Here is a 14320-nt window from a genome sequence, read left to right as displayed (position 1 = left end):
ATCCTCCCAACCAACCTGGCTTCACCCATCGCCTTCTGTCTATCCTCCTACCCCTCTCATTCTTTTCATTCTGGTGCCTTCCTCTTTCGTTTATAGTGCTGAAGAAGGGTCTCGGCGTGAAACGTCAACTGTTTATTCATTTCCATAGATGCTGCCTGAGCCGTTCAGTTCCTCCAGCATTTTGTGTGTATTACCTCACCATTTTTTCTCCTCGTTTTGAACTGATTTAATTTAATTCTTTTATACACACATTTTTATTGTAATTTAGTATTTTTTAAATTAAGTATTGCACTGGACTACTGCTGCAAAACAACAAATTTCATGACCCATGCCCAAGCTCATAACCGTGATTCTGATGAAGCGACTTCTTATTCCTCTCTAAAGATGCTGCTTGACCTGAAGGGTTCCTCCAGCATTTTGTGTGTTACCCTGAGAGGTAACTTCTGTACTTTGAATGAGCTGTCACAGGAGGTGGTCCAGGTGGATACAAGCACCACATTTAAGAGGTGGATAGGTACATGGAGGGAAGGAGCTTGCAGTTGCCAAATGCAGGCAACTGGGACTAGCAGGGAGGATGTTGTGGTCAGCATGAACCAGATGGGCCAAAGAGCCTGTGTACATGCTGTATAATGCTACAATTACCCCCCGAAGAGAAAAGGTAGTGAGACAAAAGGGACAATGAGCATTACCAGCAAATCTCTTGCACATCAGTAAACTGACCAACCTACAGCCACACTTGGGAAGGGAGCTGCAGCAGCGGAACACAACGAGGAACGTCTTCACTTTAATGGGCAGTCAGAGTGTGGAACAAGCTACCAGCAGAAGTGGTGGATGCAGGATTGATTTCAACTTTTAAGAGAAGTTTGGATGTTTCGGGTATGAAGGGTTATGGTCTGCTTGCAGGTCGATGGGACCAAACAGATTAATAGTTGAGCATGGACCACATGGGCCGAAGGGCCTGTTTCTGGCCTGTATAGCTCTATGACTAATTACAGAATATTGATTGAAAGGAAGCTCCATTTCCCTTTAAACTGCACTCATCCCTAGAGACAAGGTCAGCATGCGCAACAAATCTTTACACAGATCCTCTGACATATGGGGAAACTTAATCTTTCCAATTCCCTAGTTGCCTTATTTAGTGGATGACAAGCAGCAAACTAATTTAGACCACAAGACACAAGAGCAGAATTAGGCCCAGAGTCTGCTCCGCCATTTCACCAAGGATGATTTATTTTCCCTCCCAACCCCATTCTCCCCGTAACCTTTGATGCCCTCACTAATCAGCGAACTATCAACATCTGCTTTAAATATACCCAAATTAAATACATGTTTCTCAAAAGAAATGCAGTGCAGTCTCTCAAGTTAAACTGGGATCGGGAATAAAGATGTCTTCTGAAATGTTCCTGCAATGTGGACAGTTGTGGGGGGAAGATTGCAGGCAGTCAGGTCACCTCATCGTGCAGGTACTGGTGCCTGCTCACCCATGAGAGGCTTGGCAGGGCAATGCGAATTTCAGGCATCCGTCTTGTTCCAATGCTAATTTAAACACAGAAACAATGTGTTGTACACAAACACAGTCTGTGTGGGCATCGACCAGTGGCCATAATTCAAACGTCACCTGCAAACTAGGGGCATAACTTTGAAGTGATTGGAGGATGTATAGGTAGAAAATGTCAGAGGTAGGTGTGTTTTTTTTTTAAAAAAGAGGGAGTGATGGGTGCATGGAACACACTCCCATGGGTGGTGGGAGAGGCAGATACATTAGGGACATTTAATAGGCACATGGGTCATAAATAAATGGAGGGTTGTGTGGGAGTAGATTGACCTTAGAGTATGTTAAAGGATCAGCACCACATGGCCTGCAGTGATTCTCTGATGAATTTTCCACTGAACATTACAGCTGGATATTGATTTCAACCAAGCCTTCACTGGACATTGATCATTGAAATCAAACCTTAATTGTAATCGTAGCATACCGACAATGCCCCAGTTCCAATCAGCTAAAGCTGTGTACGGGTTCGGGACCTTCCTAGCCTGTGTAAGTCTCAGCATTCCCTGGACCTGCTGGAGAGGCTACAATATCAGCACTGGCCAAGTGAGGATCTCAAATGCTCACACAGAAAAGGGATGACTGCCAATAAAAATTGCCATCCCGTGACTCACAGCCTTACTGAAGAGCTTCCATCACACTGACTGTACAGCATTTCTTTGAAAGTTAGAAAATAAAATAAAAATCTAAAAAAAGTTACAATTGATATAATACTGATAACTGCTACTATGAAATACTGTACGGCATCCTCTGCGCGTGTCCACTGAAGTTCCATGCACACCAGGTGCCTTCCACGAGATGGTGGAAATCACTGCAGTCCGGCCACACCGGTCCGGTCCCACAGCAGGGCGCTCACACACGGATCTGATAACCCACGTCATTGAGGTTCTTCTGCTCTGTGGACTTCTTCTCTCCTGAAGACCTACAGAGAGGGGGGGAAAAAAAAAACTTGTCCATAATTCACAAACAGCACAATAGTCCAAACAGACTAAATGAAACAGACAGAACAAGGATGTTACAGCACAGTACAGGCCTTTCAGCCCAAGATGTGCCAACCTTTTAACCTACTCTAGAATCCGTCTAACCCTTCCCTGCTACACAGCCATCCATTCTTCTATGATCCACGAGTTCATCTAAGTTACTTAAAAGACCTGAATGTATCTGCATCTACCATCACCCCTAGCAGGGTGCTCCATGAATCCACAACTCTGAGCAACTTACTTACTCCTGCGATCATCTTCAATCAAACCCCTTCTATTCACTCTTCTCTTTTTGCACTACTAATTTAGGATTTTATATTTCTTCTTGTAATTTATTGTAATTTCTGATGTATCGCACTGTGCTGCCACTGCAGAACAACAAACTTCATGACACACGTCAGTGATAATAAAACCGATTCTGTCAATTAACAGTCACTTCAACCAAGCGGCCTAAACTGAGCTAACCCCACATTCCCGCACTGAGCCTGTATCGAAACCTCTCCTATCCGTGTACCTGTCCAAGCAAGTACCTTTTAAAGTTGTAATTGTACCCTGCCTCTGGCAGCTTGCTCCATATATCCAACACCCTCTGCAGGCGGAAGTTGCCCCAAGTCCCCTTTAAATCTTTCCCCTCACACTTTAAACTTATGCCCTCTAGTTTTAGACTCCCCTCCCCTGGGGCGGGGGCAGGGGGGGGGAGGAAGGGAATATGACCATCCACTTTATCCTTGTACCTAATTTAATAAACCCTTCAGCTTCTTCACTCCCCAGAAAATTGTCCAGTTTCTCCTTGTAATTCAAGCCATCTGCTCCTGACGGAGGGTCTCGGCCCGAAACGTTGACGGCTCGTTTCCACGGATGCTGCCCGACCTGCTGAGTTCATCCAGCTTGTTTGTCCGTGTTGATCGCTTCTTTTTATGACGAAGGGTCTCGGCCTGAAACGTTGACGGCTCGTTTCCACGGATGCTGCCCGACCTGCTGAGTTCATCCAGCTTGTTTGTACGTGTTGATCGCTTCTTTTTTTGACGAAGGGTCTCGGCCCGAAACGTTGACGGCTCGTTTCCACGGATGCTGCCCGACCTGCTGTACGTTCATCCAGCTTGTTTGTCCGTGTTGATCGCTTCTTTTTATGACGAAGGGTCTCGGCCCGAAACGTTGACGGCTCATTTCAATGGATGCTGCCCGACCTGCTGTACATGTTGATTTGACCAGAGCATCTGCAGTGTACTTTGTGTTTATTATCCTCTATATTTTCTGCACCCTCTCCAGCTTAATGACATCCTTCCTATAGCTGGATGACTAGAGCTGTAGACAGTACTCCAAGTACAGTCTCACCAGTGACTTTTACAGCTGTAACATGATGTCCCAACTTCTGAACTCAATGTCCCGCCTGATGAAGGCCGGTGCTCTAAATTGCTTTCTTCACCATCCTAACTACGTCACTTTCAAGGAACTAATGGTTAAGTGGGGTGTAACAAATTTTGCAGATGATACACGTCAGAGTTGTGTAAAGAGCAGTAGATTGCTATCGGTTACAACAGGACATTAACAGATTGCAAAGCTGGGCTAAGGAGTGACAGATGGGAGTTCACCCTGAAAAAGTGCAAAGTGATTCATTTTGGAAGGTCAAATTTGAAGGCAGAATTCAAGGTTAATGGCAGAATTTTTGGCAGTTTGGAGGAACAGAGATCTTGTGGTCTACATCCATACTCCCTCAAAGTTGCTGCAGAAGCTCTTAGGATTGTTGAGGCATATGGCATGTTGGCCTTCAGTGTTCAGGAGATTGAGTTCAAAAGGCCCAAAACAGCTCTATAAAACCCTAGTTAGACTACACTTAGAATGCTGTGTTCAGTTCTGGTTGCTTCATTATAAGAAGGATGTAAAAGAGTGAAGAGGAGATTTACCAGGATACTGCCAAGGACAGCCAAGGATGAATGATTGACAGCTTCTCTCTTTGAAGTGAAGAAGAAAGAAAGGTAACTTGAAAGAAGATTTCAAGATGAGGAAAGGCATATAGCCAGGGATATCTCCCCCTCCCCCCCCCCACCCGAGTGGAAATAACTAATATGAGGGGACAGAATTTTAAGGTGATTGGAGTAAAGTATAGGGGGCTGGGATGTCAAAGTAAGTCCTTTTAAAAAAAAACACAGTAGTGGGTGCGTGGAACATCCTGCCAGGCTGGTGTTTGAAGTAGATGTGTTAGTGACGCAAACTCTCAGATAGGCACATGGATGAAACAAAAAAAGGAGGACTTTAGGAGAGGAAAGGTTAGATTGATATGGTTGCAAGTTAAAAGGCTGGCACAACATTGTGGGCTGAAGAGCCTGCACGGTGCTGTAATATTCTATGTTTTATGTTTAAACAACTGACTTGTTTGAGCATTAAGCAACAAATTAGTTTGAAAGAATGAGAGACAGTGTCTGATTGACCTTCAGGATTGGTTATCTCTGAGTAACGATTCTCCACTGAGAGCTGCCGTTTTGAAAGCAGTCAGCACATTTGTAGCAATCAATAGAACGCCTGTCAGGGAAACAAAATACTCCTCACACAGTACTGTGTCTGGAGACCAGGGCACAGCCTGTGTCTGATGGCGGGTCTGGGGACGTGGCTTTTAATAGAACACTGAACAGTACAGCACAGGAACCATCCCTTTGGCCTACCACATCTGCGCTGACTACGATGCTCAATCAAACCAAATCCCTTCTGCCTGTATGTGGCATATATCCCTCCATTTTGTGCCGTTCATGTATCCGTCTTAATGCCTCTTAAAAGTTACTGTTGTTTCTGCTTCCAACACTTTCCCTGGTGGTGTGCTCCAGGCTGCTCCTACTGTGTGCAAAAACACAAAAGTTGCCCCATATGTCTCCTTTAAATTTCCCCCCTCTCACCTGAAACCTATGCCCCCTCGTATCTGACAATACCACCCAGGGAAACAGGTGGTGTGAGTATGGAATGGGCAGCCAGCTGAAGAGGCAGACAGAAGTTTGGATAAGTACATGGAGAAGAGGGGTATGGTACAGGTGCAGATTGGTGGGACGAGCGAGAAGACCAGGCTGGCATGGACGAGATGGGCTGAAGGGCTTGTTTCTGTGTAGTAGTGTTCGAGGACTAAAATAATTCTATTTACAGTTCACAAATTTATAAAATTCTATCATATCTCCTCTCACTTCTGACACTGCAGAGGAACCAATCCAAGTTTGCCCTTGCCTGATAGCTGAAACGTTAATCCAGCCAGCTTCCTGGCACCCGTCAACAGCTCACCCCACCCCCCCCCACAATACTCTGGGACGACCAGAACTGCACATAAAACACAGTTGATGACACGGGTTGGTGGTGTATTTGAGAGTGTAGTTAACCCAGGAATGGGAAGGGGCTAAGACATCCCAGGTAATTTCCTGTGTCGCAGTAACTTACCGTCTCTCGCTGCGGCCGTTCCTGCGATGAGGGCTTGACTGGCTCCGCTGGGGCGATGAGGTGTCTTTCTTCCTCTCACGGGTTGGAGACGAGGGCACAGTTGTTCCCTTCACAACCTGCAGTGGATCAGGGGAAGGAGAGCGGGTCAGTATTTGCATGGAGAAAACTAGTTCATTGCCCACATCTCTAGTGTGAGATATATTGGAGTATAAAAGTTGAGATTGTTTGCTGTGTAACCAAAATTATGTAGTCTGAGTTTGCTATTTGCTATGCATGTACCCAATTTAGTAGGAGAATGAGATCTTAGGAATGTAGAAGACAATGGTGTCTTAATGAGAGGTAGCTAAGAGATATAGATTAGAACATGATTAAGTCACGAAATCCTAAGAATGTAGAAGACAATGGTGTGTTAATAAGAGGAAGCTAAGAGATGTAAATTATGTAGTCTGAATTTGCTATGCATGTACCCAATTTAGTAGGAGAATGAAATATTAAGAATGTAGAAGACAATGGTGTGTTAATAAGAGGTAGCTAAGAGATGTAGATGAGAACATGATTAAGTCAATGGGTAGAAACAATAGTGGCGGATGTACGTGCGATACACAACTATAGACCGATTGCAGATGCTAATACAACTAAACCAGGAGATTGCTATAAAACATGCTATGTCCAAGGATCGGTGGGCAATCAGCGACTAGCTCAATGACTGTCTCAGCTTTGATTTGCAAATGAAAGTTTCACCCTTCTTGAAGAATCTTTTGTGTCTCCTAGTCATTTGTGGGGCACGAGAAACCACGACAGGAACTAACCTGCTACCCATCCCGAACCCAACCTGCCAACATCTTCGTCGTCACTTGCTAGAATGAAACACGGAGTCCAGATCGCAGCCAAAGGGCCGACCACAGGCCTGGGCCGGAATCCAGAAAGGAGGGAGGGAAGAACGGCGCTTGGTTTGTTGTTGCTGCTTCGCTTGTTCTGTTTTGTTGAATTCTGTGTGAGCATGTTATGTTGGTTCCAGAACCTGGTGGCGTTTGTGAGCTGCACCCCCCCAGCACAAACGAGCTATTTCACCGTTGCAGTGCACGATAAATCAATCTGTATCCGATTGCACTGATGGTTCCCCAGGGAACGTGCAAAGGGAAAGGGACAGCCTCACCTCTTGTGCCCCTTTCCCTCAGCACTGCACACACCATGCACAAGGAAATGCTTTAAACATCGGGGAAACTTACAAAAAGCCTGCGACCGTGCACCACCAGGTTCAAGGTCAGCTTCTACCCCGCTGTTATCAGGCTCTCTCGTACAATAAATATGAACTCTTGATCATCACATTCTACCTCACCATGGCCCCTGCACCTTCTTGTCGGCCTGCATTTCCTCTGTTACTGTAACACTTCATTGTTTTGTGTAGAGCCACCGAACACAACAGCTCAGGAACAGGCCCTTTAATTAATCCTCAAATCGCAAACAACGCTGTAAATTTTCTCTGCACTTTTTTTTTACATCTTTCCTGTAGGTATGATATTGATACCTTGATATAGAATGATCCATGTGGAAGGCAGACAAAAGCCCTGCACTGCACATAAGAACAGGAGCCAGCCATCTGATCCATTAAGACTACGCTGTCATTCAGTGAGATCGTGGCTGATCTAGCTGCAAACTCAGCTCCACTTACCTTTTTTCTCAAAACCCTGAATTCCTCTGCTGTGCAAAAATCTATGTATTAAATATATTTCATGAGATTGTCTCTACTGCTTCCCTGGGTCGAGAATTCCATGGATTCCCTACTCTGAGGAAAGCAGTTTCTCATCTCTATTCCAAGTCTATTCCTCCCCAAATCTTGAGGCTATGTCCCCTTGTGCTAGTCTTACTCACCAGTGGAAACAACTTTCCTGTCTCTATCTTATCTATTCCTTTCATAATTCTGTATGTTTCTGTAATATCCCCTCTCATTCTTCTGGATTCCAGTGAGTACAGTCCCAGGTGACTCAATCTCCTCTTAGATTAACTCCCTCATCTCCAGAATCTATCTGGTGAACCTCCTCCGCACCAACTCCGAAGCCTGTATATCCTTCAAGTGAGGAGATCATAACTACACATGGTGCTCCAGGTGGGGCCCGTATCTGCGGATGTGTGACAACCACAAACTAATTACCAGTAATCAGCTGTTAAACAGCACGTGGCTCCTCAGCCCCTGACATCAATTTACACCCTGGAACCAGAGTAACTTTCCTTCTCTGGGTAACAAGGGTTGGCCGATAAACTGTGGCAGCAGCACCAGCAAACTGGAATGGGTTTATTATTGTCACACGCGCCAAGATGCAGTGAAAAGCTGGCCATGCATGCTGTACACACAGATCACTTCATTGAGGCAGAACAAGGGAAATCAGTAACGGAATATAGAATCAAAGTGCAGTAGCTACAGAGAAAATGCTGCGCAGGAAACAAAGTGCATCATAGAAGCAGTTTGGAAAGTCAAGTTTACAGAGCAGCACAGTAGCGCAGCAATTAGTATAACGTTTTATAGCACCAGCAACTTGGGTTCAATTCCCGCTGCTGCCTGTAAGGAGCTTGCACGTTCTCCCTGTGGCCACACGGATTTCTGCTCCAGGTCCCTCCCATGTTCTGAAGGTTTACAGGTTAGGATTAGCAAGTGGTGGATATGAAACATGGCAACCTTGCAGCCTGCCCCCAGCACAAAACAGGCCCTTCGGCCCATAAAGCTGTGTCGAACATGTCCCTACCTTAGAACTACCTAGCCTTTAACAACAGCCCTCTATTTCTCTAAGCTCCATGTAGCCATCCAGGAGTCTCTTATAAGACCCTCCTCCACCACCATCGACAGCAGCCCATTCCATGCACTCACCACTCTCTGCGTAAAAAACTTATCCGACATCTCCTCTGTACCTACTTCCAAACACTAAAACTATGCCCTCTCGTGCTAGCTATTTCAGCCTCCGACTATCCACACGATCAATTACTCTCATTATCTTATACACCTCTATCAGGTCACCTCTCATCCTCCGTCGCTGACATCCTCGGACTGTGGTCAACGTTGACACATTTCACGGTATGTTTCAATGTACATGTGACAAATAAGGCTCATCTTTAATATTATTGTATTGCAGAACCATTCAATAGACGTAACAGCGGGATAGAAGCAGTCCTTGAGCCTGCTGGTATGTGCTTTCAGGGTTTTGGCCAACGGAAGAGGGGAAACATCCTGGGTGGGTGGGGTCTTTGATTGTGCTGGCTGCTTTACTGAGCCAGTGAAATGTTTAGACAGAGTCCACGGAGGTGAGACTGTTTCTGGTGATCAGCTGAGATGTGACCACAGCTCACTGTGGTCTATGGTGAAGGGAACATAGAGGCATATTCTGGTATTACTTGTGCAACACACGGTGGGTGTGCCGCTTTAGATCGACGGGGAGGGGAGGGGCCTGCCCCAGCCTTGCCTTCAGCCGCATGTCGCGGGTGTGACGCTCCAGTTCCCTGCGTAGCTGCTCACGGCTCAGTCTCTCCACGTCGATCACAGAGTGCTGCCACTCTATCTGCTCCACGCTGTGCGGGTCGTGGGACACATACTGCCCGATCTTCACTTTCTTCAGCGTGTGCCAGCACTTTCTGTAGGACTCCTCGAACTCCAGCACCAGGTCAAGCAAGGTCCGGCTCACGGGAGGCTTGAACATGAGCTCCTCACGCCGGCTCATGCCCAGCGTGCCGAAGCGGCCAGCATAGTGGATCCCCAGCACTATGTGACGGAAGTAATTCCCTGAGAACTGCGTTTTGAAACTGATGGGGAACCTCTCTACATCCGGCATACTGTTGGTGAGGTAACTGATCGCAGTCATGAAGGAAAAAACACACGTTGCTTACAGAGACGACTGGAGGCACACAAGTTTGAATCTGTCAAATTCTGGGGCACAGTAGTTTAGCAGCTAACGTAACATAGAAAATAGGATAGCACAGCGAAAGCCTTCCTGCCCATGATGTTGTGCAGGCTTTTTAAAGCCTACTGCAAAATCAATCAAACCTTTCTCTCCATTTTTCTTTCATCCATGTCTCTTAAATGTCCCTAATGTATCTTCCTCTATCTCCACCCTTGTAGTGCGTTCCATGCACGCACCATTTAGTGTAAAGAAAACTCTACTTTTGACTTCCTCCCTATACAGTACTTCCCTCCAATCAGCTTAAAACAGATGTCCCCTTGTAACACTAGTACAGCGCCATTGCTGCTGCCGTCTGTAAGGAGTTCGTTAATTTCTTCCCACATTCCAAAGACATATGGGTTAGAATTAGCAACAGACACAAAATGCTGGAAGAACTCAGCAGGTCAGGAAGAATCCATGGAAGAAATTACAGTTGACGTTTTGGGTCGAGACCCTTCAGCAGGACTGGGTTAGAATTAGCAAGTAGTGGGCGCCCACAGTCTATGTTGGAGCCAGAGGCGTGGTGACATTTGCGGGCTGCCCCCTCTGCACAGCCTCGGACAGCACTGGTCAGTGACGCAAGTGATGCATTTCATTGTATGTTTTGATGCACGCAGGACAAATAAAGGAAATAAAAGACAAGGCTGCTGGAACTCAATGGGTCAGGTAGCATCTGTGGAGGGTAACGGATAGCCAAGTGACCCTAGATGAAGGGACCTGACCCGAAACAGACTGCCCACCTCCCTCCACAGACTCTGCCTGACCTGCTGATTTCTCCCAGCAGTGTGATGTCAACTCCAGATTTGGTCAGTTACTGAACTGAGGAGAAACACTCAAGGTGCTGAAGGATCTCAGCAGATCAGGCAGCATCTGTGGAGGGGAATGAACAGTCACCATTTTGGATTGGCAAAAGGAGAGACAGTTGGCAAACTATGGCGGGAGGAGGGGCTGGAGCAAGAGCTGATGGGCAGATACAGGTGAGCAGGGAGGGGGAAGTGGGAATGATGTCAGGAGCTGGGAGGTGATAGATTGAAGTGACAAAGGGCTGAAGAAGATGGAATCTGATAGGAGCGGACAGTGGACCACAGAATAAAGGAACTGGAGGGAGGAATGTGGGGGAGATGGGGCAGATAGAAATGGTGGGAGAGTGGAAGAGAAGGGGTTATGGGATCAGAGGGATAAGGAAAAAAGGTGGTGGTGGTGGTGGTGGGGAAAGAGAGTACCAGAAGCTGGAGAAATTGAAGTTCGCAGGTTGGAGACTGTCACATACCAAGTGTTGTTCCTCTAAGCTACTGAACGGAGGAGTGGGCTAGAGAGCAGAATGGCCTTTCCACTGAAAACACAAACACGGGATCCTTCTGCCTGGGGGGGGGGGAGGGGGGGTGAAGAAGAGGGAGTGGACAGTGAGGTCCAGTGTTTACCAGCCTGTTCCCAATTTTCTCCATAGAAGGAAAAGGATACATCCCGAGTATCACAGCTTCCAAGCACTTTATTGGCAGAGATTCCCGAATCATTTCCCGTGCAAGATCCATTAGGCTGCAAGACAAGAAACAACTAAGAAACAAAAGCTTTAGAATGTACTGAGGAGAATGGAGGGCAATGAGACTGGGCAGAATAATAGTTTAGCATGGTCTTGATGGGCCAAAGGGCCTATTTCTGTGCTGTAATATTCTATGACTATGACTTTACTATAACTAACTATCAGGCTCCTGAACTAGCATGATAACTTTACTCACCTCAATGCTGAACTGACACCACAAACCATCAACTCACATTCAATGACTTCACAACTTATCAGTATTATTTATAGTTTTTCATAAATTCTATTGCATCTCTTTAATTTCCTTTAAATGCCCACAAGAAAATGAATCTCAAGATAGTATATGGAGACATACACATTGTTTGATAATAAATTTCTTTTGAACTTTTGTTTGGGTCTGTTATAGGATGACCTCTTTTGTCACCTTGGTTGTGACACTTTAATCTTTAAGCTACCTTGTGAGAGCAGATGACTGCCACACCTTTCTCTCTCCCCCAACAGGAGTCTAGGGAATTGGTTTAGGAGACCAGGTTGTTCATTATGGCAGCAGGAAGCCAACAGGTCCCTGAGTACATGCCTAGTTGTTTGCCAGTAAAGCAAACTCTTCAGTCCCACCATGCTACACATTCCCTGCACCCACACAAATAATTTCTCCTCATGCATGTCCAGTCCCTATTCAAAGGACCTGACAACAGCTTCCAATGTTCTTACGGGAAGCACCTTCCAGACTGGACAACTCTTTTCCTTTAATTCAAATCCTAAACCATCTGATAGAAATCATATAAACACAAAATGCTGGCAGAACTCAGCAGGCCAGACAGCATCTATGGGAGGAGGTAGTGACGACGTTTTGGAAATAACATGATGTTTGCAGAAATCCAACATACAGGTATTCCTTTATTAACTGCATCGACTGTCTTCCTGACTTCAACTCTATAATAACTTTAAAGTTTTAGTAAATATCAAACAGTTCAGCAATGAACAGGCCATTTGGCCCATAATGTTGTGCTAATCTTGATGCTAATTATACTAACTGTCCTCCTGTGTAGTATCCACTCCCTTTATATTCATGAGTCTTTCTAAAGGCCTTCTGAACTCCACCAAACTGTCTGAAGAGCATGTCTTCTGGTGTCTGATATTTCTATTCTGGGGAAAAAAAAAATTGTCTATCTAAGCCTTCCTAAATTTATAAACCTGTCAGGTCTTCTCTTAACTTGCAACACACTAAGGAGAAAAACTCAAGTTTGTCCAACCTCACCTTGTAACACATATCCTCTAATTCAGGCAACATGGTGGTGAACCTCTTTTGTACCCTCTTCACAATCTTCACATCTGTCTAGTGAAGGAGTGATCAGAAATGCATGCAATACTCCAAGCCCAGTCTGATTTAAGATCCCTTAAATACAATGAGTCATTGAGCAAAATATCACGGACAAAGGCCTTTCAGTCTATCTGGTCCATGCCAGCATTAATGGTACCCCATCCAGCTAGTCCCAATTTCCTGCATTCAGCCCATATCCCGCCATGTATCCATCCAAGACTTTCTGAAATGATGCTATTGAACCTGCCTCAACCACTTCCTCTGGTAGCTTGTTTGATGTACTCAGAACTTTGTGTGGGGCAAGAAAAACTGACACTCAGCCAATGTTCCCTCTAATTTTTAGCAGTCAGTGTGCACAAAAATCTTACATTGTGCAAATTTTTTTTCTGTGACAAAAGTATGTGTGCACTGAATGCACACATAGCAGAGTTTACATAGGTTTACAAAATATTTGACATAAAACTGCACAGAATAACATTGTAGTATTTGAAAAACCGACTAACTAGTTAACAGAAACATTTAGCTCAAAGATTATTTTCAATAAGTATAATTACTAATTACTACATTTTAGGCATTTAACCTTTTGTGTGCACATTAATTTCCTTGTGCGCTGACTGAAAAATGTGTGTGTGCACACACGCACAGCTTAGAGGGAACATAGCTCTCAGGTCTTTTTTAAATCCTTCCCTTCCCACCCTAAATCTATGCCCCCTAGTTTTAGACACCCCTTCCCTGGGGAAAAGACTGTTACCACCCACCTTATCTATGCTCCTCAGAATTTCCAACATTTCTGCAAGGCCACCCCCTCATTCTCTTACAGAATAAAAGAAAAGTACAGCACAGAAATAGGTTTTTTGGCCCATCTAGTCTGTGCCAAACCATTTAAATTGCCTACTTCCATTGACCTGCACCTGGACTGTGCTCATTCCACACTAACGATCCACTGTGCGAAAAAACTTTCCCCTCATCTTCCCCTTAAACATTTCACCTTTCACCCTTAACCCATAATTCTACTTGTAGTCCCACCCAATCAATGGAAAAAATCCATTTGCATTTACCCTATCTATACCTCAATCTCCTCTCAATTTTCTATGTTCCAAGGAATGAAGTCCTAACCTATTCCATCTTTCTTTATAATCTAGGTCCTCCAGTCTTGCGACATACTTGTAAATTTTCTCCGTATTCTTTCAAGCTTATTTTCCTCTTCCCTTTAAGTAGGTGACCAAAACTGCACATGATACTGCAAATTAGACATCACCAATATCTTGTACCAACTTCAATAGAACATCTCATCTCCTGTACTTCATACTTTGATTTATAAAGGCCAATGTACCAAAAACTTTCTTTACAACCCTATCTAACTGAGCTGACACTTTCAATGAAGTATGGATCTGTATTCGCAGATCCCTTTGTTCTACCACACCCCTCGTGCCCCACCATTCATTGTTTAAGACCTACCCTGGATGGTCCTACTGAAATGCAATACCTTGCATATGTCTGCATTAAATTCCATCTGCCATTTTTCAGCTCATTTTTCCAGCTGGTCCAGATCCCACTGCAAGCTCTAATAGCCTTCCTCACTGTCCACTA

At 45.0% G+C, this 14320-nt stretch overlaps 1 protein-coding gene across 1 annotated transcript in view; it reads right to left on the bottom strand.

Annotated features, from left to right (window-relative positions):
- Positions 1-1268: 1268 nt before the first annotated feature.
- Positions 1269-14320, bottom strand: part of vash1 (vasohibin 1) — a 37440-nt gene continuing 24388 nt past the window's right edge. Inside the window, exons 4-7 of the mRNA XM_059960403.1 lie at positions 11331-11405; positions 9396-9777; positions 5944-6059; positions 1269-2471 (exon numbers count right to left, since the gene is read on the bottom strand). Coding sequence (XP_059816386.1) covers positions 2402-2471; positions 5944-6059; positions 9396-9777; positions 11331-11405 — 643 coding nt within the window. The 3' untranslated portion in view covers positions 1269-2401. The remainder of the gene's footprint in view (positions 2472-5943; positions 6060-9395; positions 9778-11330; positions 11406-14320) is intronic.

This window comes from Hypanus sabinus, chromosome 2 (genome assembly GCF_030144855.1).
Source record: "Hypanus sabinus isolate sHypSab1 chromosome 2, sHypSab1.hap1, whole genome shotgun sequence".
Taxonomy (NCBI): domain Eukaryota; kingdom Metazoa; phylum Chordata; class Chondrichthyes; order Myliobatiformes; family Dasyatidae; genus Hypanus; species Hypanus sabinus.
The sequence above is the reverse complement of the archived record's forward strand: the minus strand, read 5'-3'. Positions and strand labels throughout refer to the sequence as shown.